At 54.9% G+C, this 25,080-nt stretch overlaps 7 protein-coding genes across 7 annotated transcripts; 5 read left to right on the top strand and 2 right to left on the bottom strand.

Annotated features, from left to right (window-relative positions):
* Positions 1-1,666: 1,666 nt before the first annotated feature.
* Positions 1,667-5,191, top strand: A1O3_05010 (uncharacterized protein; the record flags this gene model as incomplete). Its single annotated transcript, XM_007735138.1, has 1 exon — positions 1,667-5,191. The coding sequence occupies one exon, from the start codon at positions 1,667-1,669 to the stop codon at positions 5,189-5,191; it is 3,525 nt and encodes a 1,174-aa protein (XP_007733328.1).
* Positions 5,192-5,532: 341 nt separating this feature from the next.
* A1O3_05009 (uncharacterized protein) lies at positions 5,533-7,949 on the bottom strand (the record flags this gene model as incomplete). Its single annotated transcript, XM_007735137.1, has 5 exons — positions 5,533-5,657; positions 5,689-7,117; positions 7,179-7,241; positions 7,290-7,737; positions 7,795-7,949. 5 exons carry the CDS (start codon positions 7,947-7,949, stop codon positions 5,533-5,535), a joined length of 2,220 nt encoding a protein of 739 aa, XP_007733327.1.
* Positions 7,950-10,210: 2,261 nt separating this feature from the next.
* On the top strand, positions 10,211-11,659 carry A1O3_05008 (uncharacterized protein; the record flags this gene model as incomplete). Its single annotated transcript, XM_007735136.1, has 1 exon — positions 10,211-11,659. The coding sequence occupies one exon, from the start codon at positions 10,211-10,213 to the stop codon at positions 11,657-11,659; it is 1,449 nt and encodes a 482-aa protein (XP_007733326.1).
* A 922-nt stretch (positions 11,660-12,581) lies between these two features.
* A1O3_05007 (uncharacterized protein) lies at positions 12,582-13,792 on the top strand (the record flags this gene model as incomplete). The annotated part of the gene is made up of 2 exons (XM_007735135.1): positions 12,582-12,998; positions 13,085-13,792. 2 exons carry the CDS (start codon positions 12,582-12,584, stop codon positions 13,790-13,792), a joined length of 1,125 nt encoding a protein of 374 aa, XP_007733325.1.
* Positions 13,793-13,957: 165 nt separating this feature from the next.
* On the bottom strand, positions 13,958-14,734 carry A1O3_05006 (uncharacterized protein; the record flags this gene model as incomplete). The annotated part of the gene is made up of 1 exon (XM_007735134.1): positions 13,958-14,734. The coding sequence occupies one exon, from the start codon at positions 14,732-14,734 to the stop codon at positions 13,958-13,960; it is 777 nt and encodes a 258-aa protein (XP_007733324.1).
* A 2,722-nt stretch (positions 14,735-17,456) lies between these two features.
* A1O3_05005 (uncharacterized protein) lies at positions 17,457-18,239 on the top strand (the record flags this gene model as incomplete). Its single annotated transcript, XM_007735133.1, has 1 exon — positions 17,457-18,239. One exon carries the CDS (start codon positions 17,457-17,459, stop codon positions 18,237-18,239), a length of 783 nt encoding a protein of 260 aa, XP_007733323.1.
* A 2,306-nt stretch (positions 18,240-20,545) lies between these two features.
* On the top strand, positions 20,546-23,361 carry A1O3_05004 (uncharacterized protein; the record flags this gene model as incomplete). Its single annotated transcript, XM_007735132.1, has 4 exons — positions 20,546-20,836; positions 20,891-21,888; positions 21,939-22,496; positions 22,545-23,361. 4 exons carry the CDS (start codon positions 20,546-20,548, stop codon positions 23,359-23,361), a joined length of 2,664 nt encoding a protein of 887 aa, XP_007733322.1.
* Positions 23,362-25,080: the final 1,719 nt, after the last annotated feature.

Raw genomic sequence — 25,080 nt, 5'->3', positions numbered from 1 at the left:
TGGGAAGGAAACGGCGATCTAGAACGGTGGAAGGCGAGCACGGGCCTGCACCGGATGGAGAACGGAGGACGGAGGAAGGACGGACGGAGTACGGCAGGCATGGCTTCGGTGAGGAAAGAAGAATGAAAGAAGAATGAATGAAGCATTGGGATGAAGCTGCTAGGTTACGGCATGACATGGCATGGTATGGCATCGCATCGTATACGGTTGTGTCTGATGTGATTCTAGAGTCGTAAGGCTGGCATACGTATACTGTATACTATATACTATAGAGAAACATGACAGACAGGGACAACTACAACTACAACTGCGGGCCACCTCACCTCGTGCTCCGGCATTAATAATAGTAGTACGGAGTACACTAGTAAGTAGTACGTAGTAGTACACATATCATATCCCTCGATGTTGACTTGACATCTATCAGATACTGGAGTGGTACGGGTACTAGTAGCAGTTAGGACTACTCTATACGAGTTAGTACCAAGTATCAAGTGGCAATTACAGCAGTGGTATCTCCATCTATACCAAGTACAGTAGTGATATCTCCCATCTAGACCAAGTACAGCAGTAGTACTCCGTACATACCTCCTATTTAGGACCCCAGACCTCCTAGCTGTAGATCAGGCCGTAGATCATCCCTCTAGAGTCTATTCCCACCTACGTAAGGTCGAGGCCAGAGTCCAGAGTCCAAAGTAAGGCGCCTCAATTAGGGATCAGCTGATGGCCCCTTAGCCCCCTAGCCTCCTAGCCTTTCAATAGCCTTGTCGGCATATGCCATACGAGGCACGTACTCCGTACTCGTACGACTGCGGAGTACCTAGGTACGAGTACGGATACTTGGCTGGACCTGGACGGATAACGGTGCCGAGATCCACATGCAGTGGGCCTAAGGCGCCGTTGGTGTTGGGCTGGTTTGACGGTCGGGCGATGTATACATATACAGACTACAGACTATTTACGTAGGTACGTACATGTAGTGGAGGGTATATTGTGTACGGATACTCCGTACTTTTGTCCACTGCTACTACTACCACCTAAAGTATAGCAACTCCTGATTAGGTATACTACTAGGTAGGTCGCAATATCAATATCAATATCATATCAGTCCACTCCCATTGACTTCCGGACCGGTGCCCTGCCCGGTGCCCCGTGCTCGCGGTATCTTCCAAGCGGATCCGGGCAGGCTTAGGATGGGTGGCTCCCTCAACAATTCCATGTACAGAGTACAGAGTACAGTAGACACAATGTAACATCACCATCACCATCTGGGATGCACATCCATCATAATACCTAGTCTGATGCTCACTATCCACATACTCCGTACACCATCATGCTTAGTGATCCATGAGAATGGAAAAGGCAAGGCCCAAAGTCGGAGCCCAAGGCCAACTCTAGACCGCTGGCACCTACCACCTACCACCCACCAGCACCATCACCCACTTCACCTGTGTCCTGTGTCCTATGTGGCGTGAGTGATTCTGATAGAGAAAGAGGCGAGGCGAGGCCAGGCGAGGAGGTAGAAAACCCGCAAACGCCGAACCGGCACCATGACCATGACCACACCACGTCCATTGCATAGTTATTGACAGTTCTCTGCTTCTGCTTCTGCTTCTGCTCAAATTTGGTAGAGTACAGCGTTGCATCTGCATTGGCAGTGGCAGTGGCCATGGCGCCGAGCGCGGAAACAAGGCCACGTCGTCGGCTGCAAAAGTCGCCGAGGCCGTCGAAACCTGCAAAGCCAGAGACAGAGGCAGAGGAGGAGATTGTTGGCTTCCCATCGGCAACTACGCCCGGGCTTCAAAGTGTCGGTGCTGGTGCCGATGCCGCTACCGGTCCAGAAACGTCAAGGGACCCCGACCCCGAGATCCAAACTCAAACCCAGCCCCAAACTCAAGTGGTCGACTTCGGCACCAGGCCAGCCGAACAGACGGTCGACACCACGTTCGAAGGCGTCTCGGCCGTGACGGCGCGGGCGTCGCACCTCAACGGCCGGTCGTCGCAACCCAGTGGCCGGTCGGCGCGGGAACAGCAGATCGAGGCGTTCAAGCTGGAAATGCGACTCCTGTACTTGCGTCAACAGCAACTGGAGAAGCGATGGGCAGAGGCGGAGGTAGACTCCGACTCCGACTCCGACTCAGACTCGGACTCGGACTTGGAGTCAAAGCAAAAGTCAGAGTCTGAGGCGGCGGAAGGGAAAAGGAAATCAGAGTCTGAGGCAGCGGAAGGGAAAATGAAAAGGAAAAGAGAAGGAGAAGGGGTATTACTTCGGACCAGCAAGGGCCACTACATCTGCCAACCGGCGGAGCTGGCGACGCGAACCTCCTCGCGCGGGAACGGCTTCTACGAGCTGATGAAGCGGCTGAATGTCAAGGTGGGCATGACAGTCAAGACGGCGGTGATCCGACTGTTCCTGACCACGTACCGGCTGAAACACATGCCGTACATGCACGGGCAACGCATTGCCATCATGGACACCATCCACGACCTGCAGCCCAGCCAGCGGAACCACTACGCCGCCTTTGTGCGACACCCGCACGCCATGCTGGTCGTGTGGGACGACGACCCGGCCGCCATTGTCGACCGCGCCGTGCGGATCGAGAAACATCTGGTCGAGATGCCGTGGGCGATGCATTTGGACGACGAGGGGGAGGGGGAGGGCCAAGTCAAGACACACCATGATCACCTCAACCAGGACAAGACTCACCATGACCACGTCAACGAGACGGACCAAGCATCCTCGTCCTCCTCGTCCTCGTCCTCATCATCCTTATCCCCCGGTGAAGGTGACGATGACGGTGGCAAAGGCAAAGCCGGTGTAGTGGTCGAGGACGAAGAGGCCGGCAAGGTGTGGGACGGCCCGCGGGCGACGCTGCTGTGGCAGCCGCTGGTGGTGGCGTGCGCGGGGATCCTGACCGTCTTCTGCCTCTCGATCGGCTGGCGCGCGCTGGCGATCGAGATCAAGATCTCGCACAACTGGACGCGGCTGCTGCTGATCATCGTGTCGCCGCTGCAGCTGTGGCTGGGCTGGTTCTTCTTCATGACCGTGTGCACCGCCATCGCGCAGCTGGTCGGCCCCGTGGCCCAGATGCACCGGAACTCCAAGTACTACTCGGCCGTGCCGTCGAAGCGGCTGACGACTGGGCTGCCAGTGCCAGGGCCAGGGCCTGGGCCTGGAGTCAGCTTAACCACTGGCCCCGACGCCGCGCCGCCGCCGCCGCCGCTGCCGCACGTCACCATCCAGTGCCCCGTGTACAAGGAGAGTCTGGACGCGGTGATCCGGCCGACCGTGGCGTCGGTGCAGCGCGCCATCTCGACCTACGAGCTGCAGGGCGGCAGCGCGGGCATCTTTGTCAACGACGACGGCTTGCAGCTGCTCCCTGTCGACGAGGCCGCTCGCCGCGTGCACTTCTACGAAGACTACAATATCGGCTGGGTCGCCCGTCCCAAGCACGCCCCACACGGCGACGCCCAAGGCCGCAACGTGTTTGTGCGCCCGGGGAAATTCAAAAAGGCCTCCAATATGAATTACTGTCTGGACATTAGCAACCGCGTCGAAGACATAATGGCCGAAGCCAAGGCCGGAGCCGGAGGCGCAGGCGCAGCTGCAGGTGCAGGACCCGAAGACCGCCCCCGAAATTGGAATCAAGAAGATTGGAATCAAGAAGACGAAGACCGCCTCTACCGCTGGGCCCTGGACGCCGTGATCGAGCAGGACCGCGGCCGCACCTGGGCCGCGGGCGACATCCGCATCGGCGACTACATCCTCCTGATCGACTCGGACACGCGTGTGCCCGAGGACTGCCTGCTCGACGCCGTGTCGGAGATGGCGGCGACGCCCGAGGTGGCCATCATCCAGTTCTCGTCGGGCGTGCTGAACGTCACCACCAGCTTCTTCGAGCGCGCCATCACCTTCTTCACCAACCTGATCTACACGTCCATCCGCTTCGCCGTGGCTTGTGGCGACGTCGCCCCGTTTGTCGGCCACAACGCCCTGCTGCGCTGGTCCGCCGTCCAGGATATTCGTTATGTCGACTATTCCGACCCGACTGAGGCGGTGGCTGACAACAGGTGGAAGTGGAGGTGGAGGTGGAAGTGGAAGCGTGGCAAGTCTGGGTCCGGCAGTCAAGTGAGAGGGAACCAAGAACAAGATCTAGAAAAAGGTCAGAAACAAGATCAAGATCAAGAAAATGAAAAAGACAGCCAAGGAAGCGGAAGCAGAAGTGGAGAAGGCACCGGCCAAGAAAATAAAAAAGACAGCCAAGGGGGCGGAAGCGGAAAAGACACCGGCACCCGCACCCGGACCGGAACCGAGAAATACTGGGCGGAAAACACCGTGTCGGAAGATTTCGACATGGCGCTCCGGCTTCAGTCCCTAGGCTACATCATCCGCTACAGCACCTACTTCGGGCCGGACTTTAAAGAGGGCGTGTCGCTGACCGTGTACGACGAGCTGGAGCGGTGGGAAAAGTACGCGTACGGCTGCGCCGAGCTGGTCTTCCACCCGTTCTGGCAGTGGCCGACGCGCGGGCCCTTCACGCCGCTGTTCCGCCGCTTCTTCTTCGGCCCGGGCATCAGCTGGATGGGCAAGATCACCATCATGTCGTACGTCGGCACCTACTTCGCCATCGGCTCCGCCTGGCTGCTCACCCTGCTCAACTACTTCCTGCTCGGCTGGTTCAACGGCTACCTCGACAAGGACTACGCCGAGAGCTTCAACGTCTACTTCGGCCTCGTCATCGTCTTCCAGGCCGCCGGCTCCGTCAGCCTGGCCGTGCTGCGCTACCGCGCCGAGGGCCGCTCGCTGCTCGCCTGCCTGATCGAGAACATCACCTGGATGCTCGTCATAACCATCTTCCTCGGCGGCATCTCCCTGCACGTCTCCGGCGCCCTCGTCCGCTACCTGCTCGGCATCGACATGTCCTGGGGCGCCACCGCCAAGGAGGCCACCGACACCTCCTTCTTCCGCGAGATCCCCGTCATCATCCAGAAGTTCAAGCTGACCTTCATCTACTGCATCCTCTCCGTCGCCATGGTCCTCGTCCTCGCCGGCGTCGGCCCCCTCGGCGCCCTGCTCCGCCACGACTGGAGGATCACGAGCTTCATCGCCATCTACCCCCAGATCATCATGGTTGCCATGCACTTTCTGCTGCCCTTGGTCTTGAATCCCGGCTTGATGCATTTTACCTTCTAGTCCCACATAGATGCATGACGGAAGACGGCATGCCATACGGAGTACATTGTTCTCATATCACTCTCAGTCTTTCCTCCCGAGGGTCTCGTGCTCCCCCTCAGATACATTCCCACGGTTGGCGTCCCTTTCTCGTGCTCTACACCGTACTGATTTCCAGCTTTCCGTCCCCAGTTGGAAGAGAGCCAGTGTCTCCGTGACCCAGTTGTTGCTAGTGTCGGGTTGGGCGGCGCCCCCAAGAGATCCTCGGTGGTCCCGCTGTGTCAGTGTCAGTGTCACTAGCCCTGGTTCGTCGATAGGACTAGCATCCTCTGATAGTACCCCTGCCGTCGTTTCTTCCTCTACTATCCCAGGTTGGTCCTTTTCGCACTCGCCCGTGGCCCCTTCTTCGCCTCCGCGGCGGCGGCTCGCATGAGCTCTTTCCGCCAGGCGTTTGCATCTCGTCCATCGGCATGATCTTGCACCGGGGCTACCAGGTCCTGCTAAGGTCGCTATCCTACCCAGCTGCATGCTGTTGAATCGTCTCCATTTCACGCTGTCTTGCCGAAGGTGGCCGAACTCTGCATTGACTTCCCGCGCAAATTGCTCGTCCCGCCACCCGGCGGTCAAATACTGTTGTTGCACCCGAAAGGCGGAGAGCGGCACGTACACCAGCTCTTTTCTTGCCGACGAGGCGTGGACATCCCGCATCATTCGCATTATCAGGAAAGTACATGTCGGCGGCGACAGGTCACCCGGGTCTGGCTGACATGGCACTTGGAACGGTCGGGCGGACATCCTGGCTTGCATCAGACTGTCCGAGTCTCCCATCACATCGACGAGCTTCATAATGGCCCGGTGAAGTCGCCGGCCGAAGTCGGCGTCAAGCTCGCTGCGACTGGATCGATCTTCAAGGGCCCTCAGAGCCTCAGTGACTGTTGACTCGTCGAACAGACTTGTCAACTGTTGGGACTGTTCCGCGGTCAATTCGTGCGGCTGGATAGTGGTGTGAGGCAGTTGATTTTGCACAGATTCGGGTACTAAAACGTCGAAGCTTGTATAGACGCTGGGCCTCAGTATAAAGCACGCCAGATGGACCCCCGGCGATGGTAGATGGTCAGGGGAGACGCTCAGCTGCATTCGTTTCATGCGAGCCACCAAATTGTCCCGGTTGATCTGCATCCTTTTGGCCATGGGCTCGGCGATGCGTGCCACGGCCGCGAACCGGTACCCCAGCGCCGCAAACTTGGCCGTTTCATCGCTCTTCAGCTGGCGGGTCAGGAACAGGTATTTACCTCGTGCAATGCAGTGGCCACTCTCGACGTCCGTGGTGGCGTAGACTTGTGGGGACAGGTCCGCCAGCGCCGTCTTGCTTGGCGTGAAGAGGAAGAGCGCTCCGGTCTCCAGGGGTTCCTCGAATAACACTCCCAGCTGCTCCAGTGGCTCATGGAGGTGGTTCGCCAACCGTTGTGCGGCCATGCAAAATAGTTGCTTGAAAACCGGGGCAAAATTGAGCGGAATCTCACTTGCATCGATGCGTGAGTGGGAGGCTGTGTGCCCGGGACGGTACCTCTTCACGGCTGGGTCGGTCCTGATGTAGTCGGCCATGGCAGGGAGGAATTCCTTCAGTAATGCCCAGTTCCGAGATGCTTTGAAGACCCAGAGAAAGGCCACTTGGGACCGGCTGAGTTCATCTTCTCCAAAGTTCTGCGATTGCACGTTAGCCTCGAGAGCGAACATGGACAGGATAGCACCGATCTCGACCTTTTCTAGGTATTGATTGGTGATCTTTTCGCTGGGCAAGATGCCTTCCTCGGTGACCATCAACTTTCCATCCTGGTCGAAATAAGCGCAGGCCAGCACCAGCCGTTGCGCTTTGATTCGGGCGGTGTGCATGCGCCGGCCGCGGATGAAAGCAACGGCGAGAAGGACAATACAGGCGCCCATGGACTGCCAGGCCGTTAGCGGCGACCCAAGCAGGCCAGACACCAGACACCAGACACGCACTCACCAAGGAAGAGGCAACAATGGTGGTCTGGGAACCGAAGCGGCCGTGGACAGTCCCGTCCCCTTTCTAGTGGTAAGTGGTGCCTGCGGCCGCCGTCCAATGCATGCCCGACACAGCGAGGGCGAGAATAGCACTACACAGCACTCTTTTCCACCAGCAGTCGGTCCAGGTGTCTCGCAGGCGGAAGAAGACGCTGAGGGCAATAAAACTCGCCAGCACCGAAATGATGGCCGAACCCACCAGATTGGGGACCTTGTATACACAGCGGTAGTTCTGCAACCCATATTGTCCCAGGGAATGCATGCCACAGACTGCTGCGCCCATGAGGACACTGGCGATGGCCACATGGACTTGACGGGCCCGGGCCGGCTGTCCAAGCATGTAGAAGGCAATGAGAAGGACGAGGATGGGGACGAAGAAGGAAATGGCGGTGAAGCCGGGCTTGTACAGGATCTGGCGGTCGGGAGCTCCGTGGGCGAGGATGATAGCGCCGATGGCGACAAAGTGCATCCCCCAGATCGAGATGGCACCCATGGTGACCGCGGCGGCTCCGAGCAGGAACCTGCTGGGTGTCAATCCAATGTTGCTTCATGTTCATCTTCGTCGGATCTTGACCAACCAATTATACGCCCCTCTGGTCGAGGTTCGCCGCTGCAACAACTCCAAGGTGGTGATGCATCCTAGCAGAGACGTCACGTAGGAGAGGACGATGTGCCCGGAGGAGTAGGAGACGGCGGTGCTCGTGGACTCGGCCAAGAGGGTATAATGATGCATGAGAAGACGCAGTCAGGCTTTTCGTCCGGGCGTGCGAAGCTGGCTGGGGTTGACTGCTGGGGGTTGAGGTGGCGCAGGAAGAGAAGTAGCGGGCGCAAGGATGGCGAGAGCCAGGCCGAGCCACTGACTCGTCAAAGGATCCGCGTGATAACCAAGAATACAACAGAATGTAGAGGGTGTGATACTAGGGCTTGGGCTTAAAGAATGATGTCGAGGCCAGAATCAATATCCATGGCAAGGCCTGCGCTCCTAATTGAAACCCGAGAGACTTGAGAACCGGGAAGGACATACTGGTATTGGTAGGTATGCTGTGCGGCCCGAATGAGGAAGCCACCGCCCACCAAGCTCCAACCTAGAGCCTAAGTGCGACGGCCCTTAGGCCACAGTGGACTGAAGAAGAGCAGATGAGGTAGATGGGAGATGGTAGAGGGTAGAGGGAAGTGGCGTGGCTGATCTGGTGAAGCCGACGCCGTAGCCGTGCCGTGGTCTACAAGGCTGGCAAGGCTGGCGAGGTACCTGTACCTAGGTAGGCCTTAGGTACCTACTAGGTAGTGGTGGTAGGTACCTATATGTAGGTACAAGAGATCAGGGTCCCGGTGTATAACCCTAACCCTAACCCTAACCCTAAGCGATGCCGCTTTAAGCCCACGACCGCTGTTTTCGGCAATAACAACTTACCTAGGCCGCGCCGCTTTCAACCCCATCTCACCTCGCTTCCGAATCTCTCACCGGCGGGTTACATGGTTCTCTCTGTCAAGACTTGATCGTATCATCTCAGATACGCCCAGGCCTAATCTCGACGGTAGCATTGCCATGAGGCATCATTGGAATCCCACCCAAGAAAACAACAGCCACGACTCTCTTATCGTTGTCTACATATATTGAACCATCTTAATCTACATCTACAGCCCCGCTCCCCAGGCCCATAGATGGTGAGTTGTGGCTTTGGGACGGATACTAGCAGCTCGCAGTGCAGTGCAGTCCCGATGTTAGCCATTAGCCTATAGTTGTCGCTCTTTGACTCGACTGGCCCGGCAAATCTACAGAGGGGACCTTGTGTCCACTGTCCACTGTTCAGTGGGTGGATCAACTACAGTATTCCCATTCCCATTCCCTTGCTAGACGGGCTTCAAGAAAACTGTCGTCTCCCCTTGCACCTTCTACAAGATGAGAATGTCGTGTGCTGTGCTGTCCTGTGCTATGCCACTGCCCTGTCTGTCATAATGTGATCTGTTAGGACTGTGATAGGCACTCGGATGAAGAGCGATATCCGGCAGCCGAAGTACTGGATCTTTATCTGTACCCTATAATCAAGTACGGATCCTGCTTGTATGTACTACTACAGTACTATTGGGTAGAACCTAGCCTTGGGAGCCCCGACATCCGGCCGTATCTCATCAAATAAATCACAGCAAGCGAGATAAGACCATTTCTCACTAAATAGGACTAAATGCTAGGTAGGGTCCTCCACCGGCATACTAGTACGAGGCTGTTCAATCATTGGCAACAATCTGTATCTTGCTTGGAGACAATGCAAGTCATAGTCATCTATCCTGTCGACTCTACCTCTACCTATCCTGCCTGCAATGCCATGCCATTTGGATAGAGTCGCTCTATTGGCTAGCCTTGCCTTGTCTGCATCCTACCACCTCTCCTTGTCAACCTATTGATCAGGCATCGGGCGATACCTTGTGGTAGACTAAGCTATATTAACGTATGTCCCCATAGACTTGATCGCACAGGAATGCCCACAGATGCCCACCTCTCTCCATATTGATCCATCCTTCCTCGAAAAAGCCGCCGGGCGCCCCCTCCCATCATCCCAAGTAGAGTGACAGGAAGGCAGAGTAGCATCTCCCACGACCAGGCGTCTGGCTTGGCTTATCGAACTTGAAGTAACCTGGATGTGTAACGTCTTGTATAACCTCCTACCCGTCCTGATTGGATATGGCCTGAGAGTAACGTGGATATGTAACCTCTTTCCAACCGTCTGGTTGATCCAAACATGTCCAGGACTACCGAGACTACCTAGGTATGGATGGGCTTGGGAAAGCTGGGTTCCAAGCTATCTAGTTACCAAGGTGAGTGAGTGTTCAACGGATGGTGGATGGCATCCCGCCGCAGTGTCTGGATCTGGGGAACTACCTTATATAAACTCGCTCATGGAGCACGTACCTCTGTTCAGTGGAAACCTCTCGTGCCACACAATATACTCGGCTGCTCCGAGCTTCTAACTGTCATAGTTATCCTCGACCAACGACATGATCTTCTTTTACCTGGCCCTCTTCTGCTCTCTTGTGGCTGGCGGCCCGACGCAGTATTATGTCGATTGCAACGCCACCTCTCCCGGCAACGGGTCCTTGGCCGGGCCTTGGAACTCGCTCGGCTCGGTCAACAGCTTCGTCTTCTCGCCCGGCGATGTGCTGTCCTTCAAATCCAACATCACATGCAAAGGCGTCGTGGCTCCCCTAGGCAGCGGGAACCTCACCCACCCGATTCGCATCATGTCGTACCCACCAGATTCCATCAACGGGCCCCCCATCCTCGACGGGGACGGCAACAACTACACGCTGCTACTCAAGAACCAGGATCATTGGCGCATCTCGAACCTTGCCGTCACCAACCCTGCGGCGGACCTGGGCCGTCGCCAAGGCATCTTGATCATGGCGGACGACGGGAAGGTTCACAGCGACATGGTGGTGGATCACAACACCGTGTACGACGTGGCCGGCCAGACGAACAAGGCGACGCACTCGTCCGACTTTGCAGGGTCGGCGGGGATTTCCATCAACACCAGCAACGGCAGCCGGATCGACGACGTGTGGGTGCGCGACAACAAGGTGCAAGACTGCGGCGGCGGCGCCATCAAGGTGCGTCCCGGTCAAGCCACCAACCAGGGGCGGAATGCCCGGGTGTCGTACAACAGCATCGACGCGTGTGGCGGTGACGGCGTCATCATCGCCTATGCCGACTCGCCGTCCATCGACCACAACGTGGCCTCCAACCTGGGCAAAGGGAAATACCCCTGGACCGGAGGCAACTTCGCGGCCATGTGGGTCATGTGCGACCACAACCCGGTCATCGCCCACAACGTCGTCTACGGCAGCGCCATGAGCCTGTACGACAGCGAGGCCTTTGACTGTGACTGGGGCAACACCGGAACCTGTCTGGTCGAGTACAACTACAGCCACGACAACGCCGGCGGCTCGTTCCTGAACTGCGACGGCTGCGGCGACCCCAAGGGCCCGACCCAGATCGTGCGGTACAACGTGTTCGAGAACGACTGCCGCATGGTCAGCGTGGGCGAGCTGCCCGAGTTGTGGTTCTGTAACAACGTAGTCTACTGCCCCAAGCAGGATTTCAGCATCAACGTACCGCCCACCACCCACTTTGTCAACAACATCTTCGTCGGCACCGCCAATGCCACCTTGCCGACGGGGAGCGGCGTCGACTGGAAGAGCAACTTCTTCCAGTCCGTCACCCCGCCGACCGAGAATGGCTTCACAGGGAATCCGGGCTTCGTCAATCCCGGCCTGGCCGGGAAAACCCTAGGTGCTGCCTTTGGCTATCGGGTCAAGCCCGACTCCCCGGTCTTGTCCAAGGGTTCGGTGGTGCACGGCAATGGGAACCTGGATTTCTTTGGTCATGATGTGTCAAACTATACCGCACCGAACCTCGGGGCGTATAGTGGTGCTGGAGTAAGTCTATGACGACCTCGTAGGAGAGAGGAGAGTTGAAAAGAGTATGAAATTTTAGAGTAACTCCTTATTAGATGCTCAGATGAAGCGTGAGGTACAACACCTCCTGCAGCTAGGTACCTTACCTGAATGTAGGTACGTCAGAAACATGATGTTATCGCCCGATTCGGGTGAACACAGGGCGGCGTCACCCTCGTCCCCAACTGGGGGTTAAGTCACGAGTAGATTTTCTGATTAGACAGAACCCGAAGGTCAGTGACAAACAAGTTCGTTCTATAAGACAGGAAGGATGGTTTTTCGGTAGGTAGGTTCAAGAACACTTACCAAAGATACTGTGATAGATCTGTCGAGAATTCCGCCGCTTGTCTTGCCTCGTCGCCGTCGCCGTCGCCATCGCTGCGTTTGTGGGTTCCCGCCGCACGTCATGTCAAGTCAAGTCGGTTACAACGATATTGATTCCACGTAATAAATTTATTCGCATCTTCCACACACCAACACATCGACCACAGTCATAGTCCGGGCCCAGTAGTACTCCAGTATTGAACTATCTCAAAGAACCCTCTTGTCCTGCATCGATCCCCTATATTCGCGGCGCACACGGAAACGAGAAGCAAGAAACCGAGATCTGAAAAGGTGCTACCTACCTACCCACCCACCTACCTACCTACCTCGACATTCAACTCTCTTCCTAGCCGAGACCCGAGGCTCTATCGAGACCCTTATCCAGCCTTTGCGGCCCCTGGGTCGCGGGGCGTAGCTGTTGCGTACCGTCGCATCGACAACAAAGAGTTTCGGGGGCTTGAAAACGCAAGGAGAAGGAACCGAGTTGGAATACATTTGTACATCTCCTGGTATCAGTCTCTATCAGCCCGTGGTGCCACCGGCTCAGCGATCGAGGAAAGTACCGCGCTCTCTCCCACCACCTTCGACGACAATGCCGTTTGCCCAACTGGTCATCGGTCCACCCGGGGCCGGGAAGTCGACCTATTGCAACGGCATGCAGCAGTTCATGGGGGCCATTGGGCGAAAGTGCAGCGTGGTCAATCTGGACCCGGCCAACGACGCGACCTCGTACACGGCAGCAGTGGACGTGAGAGAACTTGTCACGCTGGAGAGTATCATGGCCGCCGAGGCCGATGATGGCCAAGAACAGGGACCCGGCCTCGGTCCTAACGGCGGCGTGCTCTACGCGCTGGAAGAGGTCGAGGAAAACTTGGACTGGTTGCAGGAGCGGCTGGAAGCGCTCGGCGACGACTATGTTCTCTTTGATTGTCCGGGACAGGTGGAACTATTTACACACCACGACAGTCTGCGGAAGATCTTCCTGAAACTCGCAAAGGCGGGGTATCGAGTATGTTACAAACGTCCCCTTTGCGCTTCGCCGAAGTCGTCCACGCCTATGCTGCGATGCTAACACCTCCTTCTCGTTCGTTCTAGCTCGTCGTCGTCAACCTCATTGACTCATATGCCCTGACGCTCCCGTCGCTGTATATCTCGACGCTGCTGCTGTGTCTGCGCAGCATGCTGCAGCTCGACTTGACGCACATCAATGTCCTGACCAAGATCGACAATCTGGCCAAATACCCGCCCTTGGCGTTCAACCTTGATTTCTACACTGAGGTGCAAGACCTGTCGTACCTGATTCCCGGTCTGGAGGCCGAGTCGCCCATGTTCGGACAGGGCAAGTTCGCCGCGCTCAACGAGGCCATTGTCAACCTGGTCGAGGAGTTTGGGCTAGTCGGCTTTGAGACGCTCGCGGTCGAGGATAAGAAGAGCATGATGAATCTGCTGCACACCATCGATCGCGCCGGCGGGTACGCATTTGGCGCGGCTGAGGGCGCCAATGATACTGTCTGGCAGGTCGCGGTCAGAGAGGGTCTAGGCAAGATGGATGTGCGGGATGTGCAGGAACGTTGGATAGATAGTAGGGAAGAGTATGATGAACTCGAGCGCAAGGAGTGGGAAGAAGAGCAGAAAAGGAGAGAAGCCGACTGGGACGCCAACAAAGATCAGGACCTTGATACGGACCTGGGGACGGACGTACCGCTACCGATGGTAGGTAGTGGTGTCAAGGTCGTGAGAAGAGGGGAGAGCAAGCAACCCTCACAATCTTCGCACTCTCCCCGCCCACCGCCGCCTTCATAGCCCCAAAAGGGGCGCAAGAAGTTTTGCGTCGCTATGATGCCGGAGTTGGTTGCATTGCCGGCGTCGGCGTCGGTGTTTCCCACAATGGGGCCTGGTTTTTTTGCATTGGCGCGGACAGATACCCGTTTCACGTCTGCCAGTAATGTCATAACAGTGACCGTCTCTTTAATCCGATAAATCATCCAGGTCGTAATCTTCGTCATCGAGATCTTCGATCCCTTCATCTTCATCTTGTGCGGCTCCCGCCATCGACCCCGTCGAAGTGGCGGCGGTGTGGGCCCTTGACACGCTCGCCCTCGCAGTTTGACTCTTCCCGATCAAGCCGTCCAGCAGCAAGGATGTGGATGATTCGACACCATCGTTTTCAGAGTCGACCGACCGCCCTTCTCTCTTTGCTCGCACGATCTGGGCCCTCGCGCGCCTCAACACTTCTTCCTCACTCTTCCTGATCGTCCCACTTACTCTGACCACGCGCACGACGCACCGCACACCGTCGTTGGTGTTGGTGTTGGAATTGGCATTGGAGTTAGAGTTGGGGTTGGACTTCGTGTCGGTATTGGAATTGGGCTTATATCCCTTGCTACCACCCTTGTGTGGACTAGGCCCAGGAATACTGTCCATATAGGTCAAACTCGCCCAGACCAGTCTGAAATACGGGCGGGTCACGCGTAGGATGCACGTCGACGTGCTGGGCGAGAAGTACACCACCTTCAACCCGGCCTGGGTGGTGCCCAGGCCATGCTCGCCGAATACTTGGCTGATGGTGCTGCGTAGTGTGTGGAGCAGGAGCTGTGCTGTAAGGTGCGTCGGGCTGGGGCGGGCGAAGAGGAGGTAGGAGGCGTCGGTGGTGTTGGTGTTGAAGTTGGCGGTGGAAGTAGTGGTCGGGGTCGGGGTCGGGTAGAGAATGTTGAAGAGAAGATAGCGGTGTTTGAGGCGGACCATTTTGGATCGCGACTTGCGGGTTAGGTTGGTAGACTTCGACTTGCGGTCCGAGTGGTCTTGGGCTGGTGGTGGTAGGGGTTCGACGCCAGATCATCAGGTGCGAAACATGGTGAGAAAAGGGTGTCAATAATGATAATGGCGGACGGACTACTTCACATGGGGCGGCCGGAGTTGAATCTGAGCAATAACCATGAAGCGCGCGATTGTACCGTTTGTGTACGGAGTACTGCATGCGGAGTCGAGATGCAAAACTGCGGGAGGCTTGACCTTCAACCAAGTCACACAGCCTTGCGGTCCTAGCTGCTTGGCAAGGCTATGCTCGACCGGCACATGGGACCCAACCTCCAACTATCAAGGTACGGAGGACCATACTCCGCACTACGGAGAATTACGCTGCACTGAGTAGCAGGACTTTACCGTTTCATTTCTGATGCAAGTCCATTCATTATTGATATTGGTGCTGTATCTTGAATTGTTGACTACACTTCCTCCGGCCTGGCCAGTGTAGACTGCAGAAAGCCCCAAGGCCTGGTTTGAGAAAGTCGGCTCGTGAGATAATGGGAGAGGCAGAGAGAGAGAGACGGTGCACGAACCCCCAGAGACCTGAAACAAGCAGTCTGGGGGATGACTGACTCTTTGGATCCGTTCAGGGGCAGATGTCGCTCTATGAAACAACGGCGATGCGCACCTCCACTCAATCGATGTGTTCAGAGTCCCCGTAAGGCATACACAAGGTGAATTTCGCCTACTCTTGCCTGTTGACAACTCACGCATTATCCTGTAGTAGGAGGACTGTGGATGAATTTGGAGTTGCATGTTCCCGTTGCATATTCTCAAACGTCCGCGCGAATATCTGTTCACGGTCCGATCGTGGGATCTACTATTAGTACACCGGAAAAGAAACTAGGGAGAGTACGGAGTATTGTTCCAGGAATCTCAGATGCTTGAATCAGGCTACGGCTGTAGATTTGGCGTGTGCGTTGCATGAAGCAAAGCCGCATGTTCAAGGCTCAGCTGAGGCCAGACAGTTTGTTGTCCGTTAGCCCGGCATCGTGGTCAAGGCTCAGCCAAACTCAGACAGGTGGTTGAAAGACTACAGCGCGTGTCATTTCCGATGGCCCCGCATCGAAGTCGGAATTGAGTCTGTTCTTCTATGAAGCCTTCTTTATCTTCTGGCTCGTGCCCGCATTCGATTGTTGTCAAGGTTGTTGTGGTCGATGGTCGGTGGCTGATGGCTGATGGTTGATGGTTGATGTGCGATCAATACAGAGTAGGTCAGGAGCTTTGAAAAGCTCGCGTGATCGATGTCACCACTGGATGGATTCCTGGGCGTTTCATCCTCGACTCCTGGCTCCCGAGTTCTGGGCGGCTATAAACACCAGGTAGTAAATGGCCGCTCAGCCGCTGGGGAGAAAGTCTTCGGGTTGCCGCCATATAATAGAGTTCCCCCTGAGGATGCGCAAAGGGACAGAGGGAACGCATGGGCGCTAAGCTCGGACGCTTCCAACGGTCGTTTCGAAAGACAGGCGGAAATCCTAGTTAGGTAGTACTTAGTGCACTACAGTTGGATTTAGCGCAGAGATCAGCCTACTCGCTGCTTTGCTACACCAGTTATACCGAGCTGCTGGACAACTATAATTTGACTATAATTTGAGCTTCACCATAACAAATCGCTGTGAGCATCTCTTGCTAACCATTTCAGGCCACCGGCTGGAACGCTAAGGGCGGCCCCTGCTGCGATCTCTGTGCAACGGTGCAGCCACTGTTATGTTCCCACAGCTGGCTCTAGAGCGGACGAGAAAACAGGGGATATCGTGGTGGCGTCCATTGCACCACTCAGACAGTCGAGCAGCATTGACGCCACTGCCCTGAGAGAGACAGGGGGGTTTTTGAGCCGCCACGCGGCCGGGTGAAGATGCTCAGTAAAACTGTGAAATGTGGACTGTGCATTCCAGACGAGAAGAAAAAGAGAAGAATTCTGCAGGGGGGCCGCGCCCGGAGCCTCTAAAAACGATGGTCTGTGGCTAGGGCGGATTAGCGCCACTACCCCCGGCGCCCACCCGGGCCCTGAGCCCATCAACACGCGCCCATCCCCCACCCCTGGCATCCCTGGCATCCCTGGCTTCACCCCCGTCCTGTCAATGCCGTGTCTGCTACAACCATACTCCGTCCAACTGCGTCTCTACCACTCACCCTCTCTCTCTTTTGCCTCCCTCAACGTCAAGAGATTCCCGCCGAATCCTCTCCCGACCAAAGGGAAAAGTCTAGTCCTTCGCTTCTCTCGGTCCAGTCATTCCTTTGACCCTGCTGTCAATCCTTTCTTCTCATCAACCACACTCTTTGCTCGACGGTCGATTCGTCGCAAAACCACCCTCTCTATACATTCATTCGTGTTTGCGCTGGCTTGTCATCCCTCTCTCGACACCAACCGCCACAACTCAATACTTCATCGATCCTTCCTTCCCGCGGACTGTGTCCTGCGTTGGCCGATCGTCCACCACCGCTCCTTATCTCTAAGCAAGCCTTGAGTTCAATTGGAAATATCGAACAAACCTCATTCATTCTCGCAATCCCTGGCAACGAACCTACGCAAAACGCACGCACAACACGATCCAAACGCAGGCAAACGACCCCCCTGATTGCTTTCAGAAGCTAACATTGGGGCTTTGTGACCGCAATCAGTTCAAAAGCACTCAAATCTACCACTACACCTCTCTCCATCATGTCTTCCACTACAATGTCTCTCGCGCGAGCATTCACCAAGCGCACCAAACGCAGCGTAGACCCTCAGACTCCTCAACGTGGTGCCAGTGTCCGATACCCACAAGGAACCATCAACCGCAGTCTCATTTCCCTTCCCACCGAGTTGATTTCAACCACCAATGTGCAAGCCTTGACGGCTCCAGACATTCGAAATATGTCGTCCACGACTGGCTCCATCTCTTCTGGCAATGATTCCGATTTCTCCACCATCGACCGAAGCTTCCTCAACCGTTCCAGCAACGATTACTCTTCCGTTGACAGCAGTGGTCCAGGAACCCCAATCACACCTGCAACGGATGATGTCAAATCATTCTTCGACCTGAAGCAATCAGTCCCCCTGCTACCCGCCATCGCCTCGCCGCCTGCCCTCGATGCGCCTGTGGTCCCGACACGTGCTCCGTCTCATTCCAAAAAGGCGCATGTCGAATTGTCGCGAAAGAGATCCATCCAACGCATGTCGCCACCTCCGTCGAGCCTCACCAAGCCCTCTGTCCGGGACAGCGCAGACATCTTCGGCTCGACCACGGACCCCAATCATCCCTTTGGGAGGGAGCTGGCGCAGGTTAACGAGATTGCGGAGGAGTTCGGTGCGACCGCCAGATTACTGGATGAAGAAGAGCAAGAAATTATGAGCAAAGGACTGTGCAAATTCGGGGTGGAAGATTACCTGGACGAAATCGCTGGACTATACGGTGGTATCTTTGAGGACCAACTTGGGTCACTGGCAAAGCCGTGGATCTGAACAAGATCACTGAAAGAGTCGGTGGCATGATCATCGACTCCTTCACATATCACGACTTTACGATTCCGAGATGGTGCAGACATGGTTACCCCTCTGGCTGGCTGGTCGGCGAACCATGGCGTCTTCGTGATGCACCACATCATCCAGCTTTCTTTTCCCTTCACCACCTTCTCTCTTTTGCAGAGAGAATGCGACTTTTCTATTTTGCAGACACTGCTTTTGGGAGCAATAGGATTCACTTTCTTCTCGGAAATCGGCGTGGAGCGATACTGGTGATAGGGTTCATGAACCAAACTTTCTTGCTTACCGTGTCCTATCACCTACTTCCTGGGAGTCCGTGACTTCCTTGAAAGAGGTGGCATCTACCAAAACCACAATCATCAATGGTAATCTTGATCGCACCGATAAGAGGGGGATTTGAATAAAGTGAGATGTAGTGGAGATGGAGTCTTGATTTCGATCAGATCCAACAATGATTTAAGCTGATGACGGGGTTGGAATAGGCGAAGAAACAGAAACAGAGAAACAGTTATTCCCTACAACATGTCTATCTTCACGTCAGCATGCCGTTTGTTGTGTGGATTTCCGCAATATCTTTTCGCAGATCTCCAGTTTGGTTGCTACCAAGATTGCTGGTGCTTGCATGTGATAATCTCAGGACCCATTGTTGATCAACCATGCTCTCTAAGTGGTGTTCGTCCGCTTGGGTGGCACTGCCTCTGTTGATGCATTCTTTGCATGATTGCACCTCTACTTAAATGCCAGGGTCTGTACTCCGTAGAGCTATCAGGAAGTATGCCCGGCCGCCGTTAGTAAGTACTCCGCACATATATACTGTGAGGACATGATCAATTGGTCCATGCGACAGCACATCCAAGCGCCCAATGCGGACACCAGTTCGTTCCTTGCCTTGTTACCTGCGCCCTTCGGCTACAGACATACTGGAGCGAACCCCCGGTCACATACCTACACATGGGTTGGTGATATATAGGGCTAGTCGACGCTCCAACACGCCTTTTCTGGTTTCTGAATGAGGCGGTTGATTGTAGCAAGTATAGGAGTTGTCAACATGTGCCACCAACGAACCGAAGCATCTTCCCCAGAGATTATGCAAGTCAGGGTCTTTCATTCCCTCGTTTACTTTGTACTCAGCCACATGCAGCGAGAGTCGGACTTTGAAGTGTGGCTCAGTTGATTGCTTCTGTGAGATCTGAGCTTTCAGCTGAGATGGTGCATGTGGAGTGTGTCCTCTAGCCACCCACAGGCTCTAGAGAAATGATTAGCCGTATTCTATGGGTCTGTGTCCTCATTCTCTAGACCACTAAGGAGTACATTGAACCCTTCTTTTTTCTTTCACTAGGGTTCGATGTCAGCCTCGTTGTGCGGCATATTCGGTCGAGGGTCGCAGGCAAATTCAAGTGCGCTTCCAGCCGCCGAAAAAGCAACAAAGCCGCCAGGATTGAACTTGTGCTCAATGATATGGGTTTTTCTTCAGAATTTGTAGGGACCCAGGCTGACCAGTCGGCAGAAAGGTGCTAAACTATAGTACGGCGTACGCGAGGGTCGGTTGAGTGGGGTTGTCACTGCGCAGCGCAGTGTGCCGACTTGAGCATTCTTGAAGCTACCGAACAAGGTGCGTACGTAGGCGTAGGCTAAGGCCCTATAGGGTGCAGCAAATTCGATCTGTCTGGGGAATAGGAGTACACCGTAGCTACTTTCGAGTGCTTCGAATGGCGAGCTGTTCAGACAAGGTGTGCTCTTTGTTGCAGCTTTGTGTCTGCGATGTAGCTGCAAGAGCAAGACCAGAGAGCAGATAGAGCGCAGGGTGGTTCTGCAGTTCAAGAGTCTTTATAAGACACCGCTGCTGGACGCTCATCAAAATCGACGTAATCTCGTAGACCTGGACTAGCTCTGCCCGCAGCCAGAGTCAGCTCGGCAGGGTCTGGTTAGTGGGTGCAAATAAGAAGATGGCAGCCGAAAGACCCATTCAGCGGGCAATCCGATTCCTCGCTCATCATGCACGAGCCCAGAGCGGACGCGCCATCCACTTCGGCCATGTTCACCGTGCAGGGTATCGGCATATCTCTTAAGTTACGAACCACTGGCATTATATTCAACGCTGTTGATTTTCGCGCTCTCGTCTTTTCTTGAGCACATGGTGTTCGTTGCTGCTCCCAGCCCTCTCTGCGGACGGCCTGCTATCGCGTCTCCCAAGCTCATCGCCCCAACGCGACGGTAAAATACATCTCCACATCGACATCAACGTCCGAACCCTCCCTCCAGTGCACCGTGGTGTACCTCCAGCCATGGAGACTCTCCATACGCTGCTCCAGGTTCGCCAGGCTCCAAGCACCAACGCCAACGATGATCAGAACATTGGATCCAGCCGGGGTACCGATCCCTCGCTGTCTGGGTTGTTGTCCACTCTGGTGCCGACTCTCCTCATCTCTGTGGTCTACTTTGCCATATTCCTACTTCTGCGAACAAAGTTCCCCAGACAATATGCTCCCAGGACGTACATGGGTGCATTGCGCCCACAGGAGCGAACTCCGCCTCCCCCGGGCTCTCTGCTCGGATGGATCCCGTTTATGAGAAAGGTGAGTGATAGCAAATTTGAGGGGAATTTCCGCCTAACCATGATATGCCTCTAGCTGCCGGACGAGTACGTCCTCCAGCACAATTCCCTAGACGGATATTTCTTATTGCGCTATCTCAAGATATCGATTGTCATCTGCTTCGTGGGGTGCTGCCTCACATGGCCTATCCTGTTCCCTATCAATGCAACTGGTCACGGTGGTCAGACACAACTCAACCTTCTCAGCTTTAGTAACGTCAAGGACAAAAACCGATACTTTGCCCACACTTTCATCGCATGGATCTTCATTAGCTTCATCTTCTTCCTGGTCACCAGAGAAATGATCTACTACATCAACCTGCGACAAGCGTACCTTTCGTCTCCACTGTACGCTTCACGACTTTCGTCCCGCACCGTTCTCTTTCAGTCCGTTCCCACCGAATACGCCAATGAAGCCAAAATCCGGCGATTGTTTGGGGATGAACTCAAGAACGTCTGGATCGCCTCGGATGCTAAAGAGTTGTCTGAAATGGTTGACGAGCGTTACAAGCTGTGCATCAAACTTGAGACTGCCGAAACAAAGCTTATCAAGCTTGCCAATGATGCCCGCCTGAAATCCGTGCAAGGAAAGGAGTCGGAAATGGGCAACCGACAGGTCGCTAGTTATGAGGAGGAATATGGCAACGAGTCCGGGGCCGCTGCCGCGCGCTGGGTCAGGCCCAAGGATCGGCCGACACACCGGTTGAAATTCCTGGTCGGCAAGAAGGTCGACACTATCAACTGGTGCCGTGAGGAAATCGCAAAACTGAACCCACGCATTGAAGCCGAGCAGAACAAGTACCGGTCAGGCGAATCCAAACCCAAGAATGCCGTGTTCGTGGAATTTTGGAACCAGACGCAGGCGCAGAGCGCATTTCAAATGGTCGCTCACCATCAACCGTTGCATATGTCTCCTCGCGTCGTCGGCCCTAGTCCGGAAGAGATTGTGTGGTCGAACTTGGGCATCACTTGGAAAACTCGGACTATCCGCAACATCGTCTCATTGGGGTTTGTGACTGCGCTCATAATATTCTGGTAGGCCGATCTTGCTGTCTGGGTCTGCTTGCGTCTGACAATAATTTTAGGTCGATCCCGGTTGCTGTTGTTGGGTCCATCTCCCAGATATCCTATTTGACCAAGGTCGCGCCGTTCCTGAGCTTCATCAACGACTGCCCCAAAATCATCCTGGGGGTGATCACCAACCTGCTTCCTGTGGTTCTACTTTCGGTCTTGATGTCCCTGGTGCCAACCATCATGAAATTCATGGCCAAGGTTGCCGGGAAGCCTACCGCATCTCTTATAGAACTCCGATGTCACGAGTCCTTCTTTTGGTTCCAGGTCATCCAAGTCTTTCTAGTTACGACCATGACATCGGCAGCTAGCGCCGCTGTCCCACAAGTCATCAAGAACCCCGGATCTGTGACGAGCTTGTTGGCCGAGAATCTCCCACTCTCTTCGAACTTCTACATCTCGTACTTCATCCTTCAAGGGTTGGTGTTCTCTTCGGGACAGCTCCTGAGAATCAGCGGGTTGGTTGTCTCCAACACGTTGTCAAAGATACTGGACAAGACACCTCGAAAGATGTACAACCGATGGTCCATCTTATCATCTGTTGGCTGGGGGACCACCTTTCCCGTCATGGAGTACGTGTTTCCCTTCTGACTGAAATCCCAAATTCTAACGTCGGACAGGTTGATGACGGTGATTTCCATCACATATGCGGCAATTGCTCCTCTCATGCTGGGCTTTGCCACCATTGGTCTCGGGCTATTCTATTTTGCTTTCCGATACAACCTCCTCTTCGTCGACAGTTCGGCCATTGACACCAAAGGCCTGGTCTACGCCAAAGCCTTGCAACATACTCTGGTTGGGTGCTATCTGGCAGCCATCTGTCTCATTGGACTCTTTGCGATTCGGGCAGCTATTGGACCGCTCGTCCTGATGGTGGTGTTCCTGATTTTCATGATTCTCTATCACATCTCTCTGACATCGGCCATTAAACCGCTTTTGCATTTTCTGCCGCGATCTCTCGAAGTCGAGGAAGCTGCCTTGCTCGACAACGGATCCCCAACCTTGACTTCTGCGGAGACTGACGGGCAGGACCACGCGTATGAAAAGAACGCAATGCAGGAGCTCAGGAGTAGCAAGGCGTCCATGACGCCTGAAGGAAACCAAGCAATGTCAAGGCTGAAAAAGTTCCTCCGACCCGACATCTATGCCAGCTACGGCGTGCTGCGGAAATTGGTTCCGCAGGACTTTGCGGAGATACGATATTCGCCTGAAGTTGAGAGGGACGCCTACCAAGATCCGGCCGTCAACGCCGCTCCTCCTCTACTGTGGGTGCCTTGTGATAAGATGGGCGTGTCGAAACAGGAATGCCTGCATACCAACAAGGTGACGCCGATGACGGACGAAGGTGCATATTTCAACGAAAAGGGCAAGATTCTTTGGGACGAGGCGGCGTCGGGCGGACGACCCCCTATTTTCGAGGAGAAGATATACTATTAAATGGTGTGTACGGAGTAGAAAAAGGGGGGACTGATCAACTGGTTGGAGTTCCGAGGCTGTTGCCTTTTGGGGCGTGGTGATATGAGCAGAAGTGCTCTACCTAGCACTGCTTGTGACTGCCGTAAGCCGGAGCCGGGGTCGGGGTCGGCGTTGATGAGGATTCGTGATACAGACAGGTGGGAGGTTGGGCCTAAGGCTGTTGATTGGGGAGCACTGCACCAGAGATACCCTTGATGGCGGGATGCTATACGTATACGGAGTATGTACGGATAGTACCTAAGCCAATATTAATTATTAGTCTAATTGATGATCTCCTTCTGTCGTTCACCATCGGTATTCTAGTTATTTTCGCTAGCTAGCTAGCTGTAGTAATATAGCTAAGCTAGGTAAGCTAGGTGCTCGTCGATGGTTTCCGCCTCTGTACTCTGTACTTTGTTTGCCACTAATTAGTATCTGTACATACCTACCTACCTAGCTTAGGTACTCGTACTCGTGCTGTAGGTAAGGTAGGTTGTCACTCACTGCAGCCAGTCTCGACTTGTCTTGTCTTTTCCGGCCTCGTCTTGTCTTGCACCCTGGCTCAGGTACTAGGAGAGAAATGAGGCATGCCATGCTACGGAGTATGCTACACTCTCTGTGCCAATTTGACACTGCATGACAACGACGGTGGTCAATTAACAATCACAATACTAATAGCGTTGGAGATCGGAGACTGGCGGATCCGGCCCGTGGTGATCTGAGGACGTGCCGCACTTGTTGGTTTCGGCGAGTCGAGTCCCTGGTTGTCCTTTAGCCGTGGCTTCTGCATTGGCTGCTATAGACGGCTGGAACAGGGTGGGCGTGTCGATCATCTTAAAGCCACGGAAGCCTGAAGGGACCAAATGTCGGTGAGAACAGATCTTTTGCCGAAACTGGACACTAGCACATAGCAGACCAAGGTATGTTGTGATTCCTCTCCACCTACGGATACCTCGTAGGTGCCTGGTAGTCCCTGTCAGATGAGCGCCAGCGCATCATTATCTGGGCATCGTGTATACTCCGTACTCTAGCATGAGTGTCTCCTGTCCAACAGGCCGTGATGGTTTGGGTCATACGGAGTACAGCTAGTCGAAAGGAGAGACTGGGTTGAGAGATCAAGCGACACATGCTTGTTGGACGGGTCATGTGCAGTGGCACAAGCAAGCCCGCAAGCTACTTTGGCCTCCGGGCAGGAGGAGGTTTGTGGGTTACAGGCAGTAGGCAGCAGGCAGCCCTTCCAGGATTCTCGAGTTCGGTTCCTTAGTCGACCATCTGCAAGTAAACCAACTGAGCTCATGAGTGGCGACGAGACAAATGGATGCGGACAAGGAGTCCTCATACTGATACTGAGACTGTACTTGTTGGCTGAAGTTGCAAGGGATGATGCACGAACTTGCATGAGCGCGATGCAGGTAAGCCCAGAGACAGCCCAGAGGCTTTCGTAGCGAGAGGAGGGGAGAACGTGTCAATTGTGAGACGATTCGCTGTTGTGGGGGCTCTTCGTATCGGAGGCGGACTACCTCCGAGACCACCGTGACACTGTGACCGTGACCCGAACAAAGACAGTTAAAGTGTACGGAGTAGTATCTGTGGGTAGGTACCAGTACTGTCGGTCATCGATACAGTACACATAGTGGGTACGTCCAAGTGGAAAATCGACCGCTTTGCTTTTGACTTGAAGCGAGAGGGCTTTTTGTTTTG

This window comes from Capronia epimyces (assembly GCF_000585565.1).
Source record: "Capronia epimyces CBS 606.96 chromosome Unknown aczIQ-supercont1.4, whole genome shotgun sequence".
Lineage (NCBI taxonomy): Eukaryota > Fungi > Ascomycota > Eurotiomycetes > Chaetothyriales > Herpotrichiellaceae > Capronia > Capronia epimyces.
The sequence above is the reverse complement of the archived record's forward strand: the minus strand, read 5'-3'. Positions and strand labels throughout refer to the sequence as shown.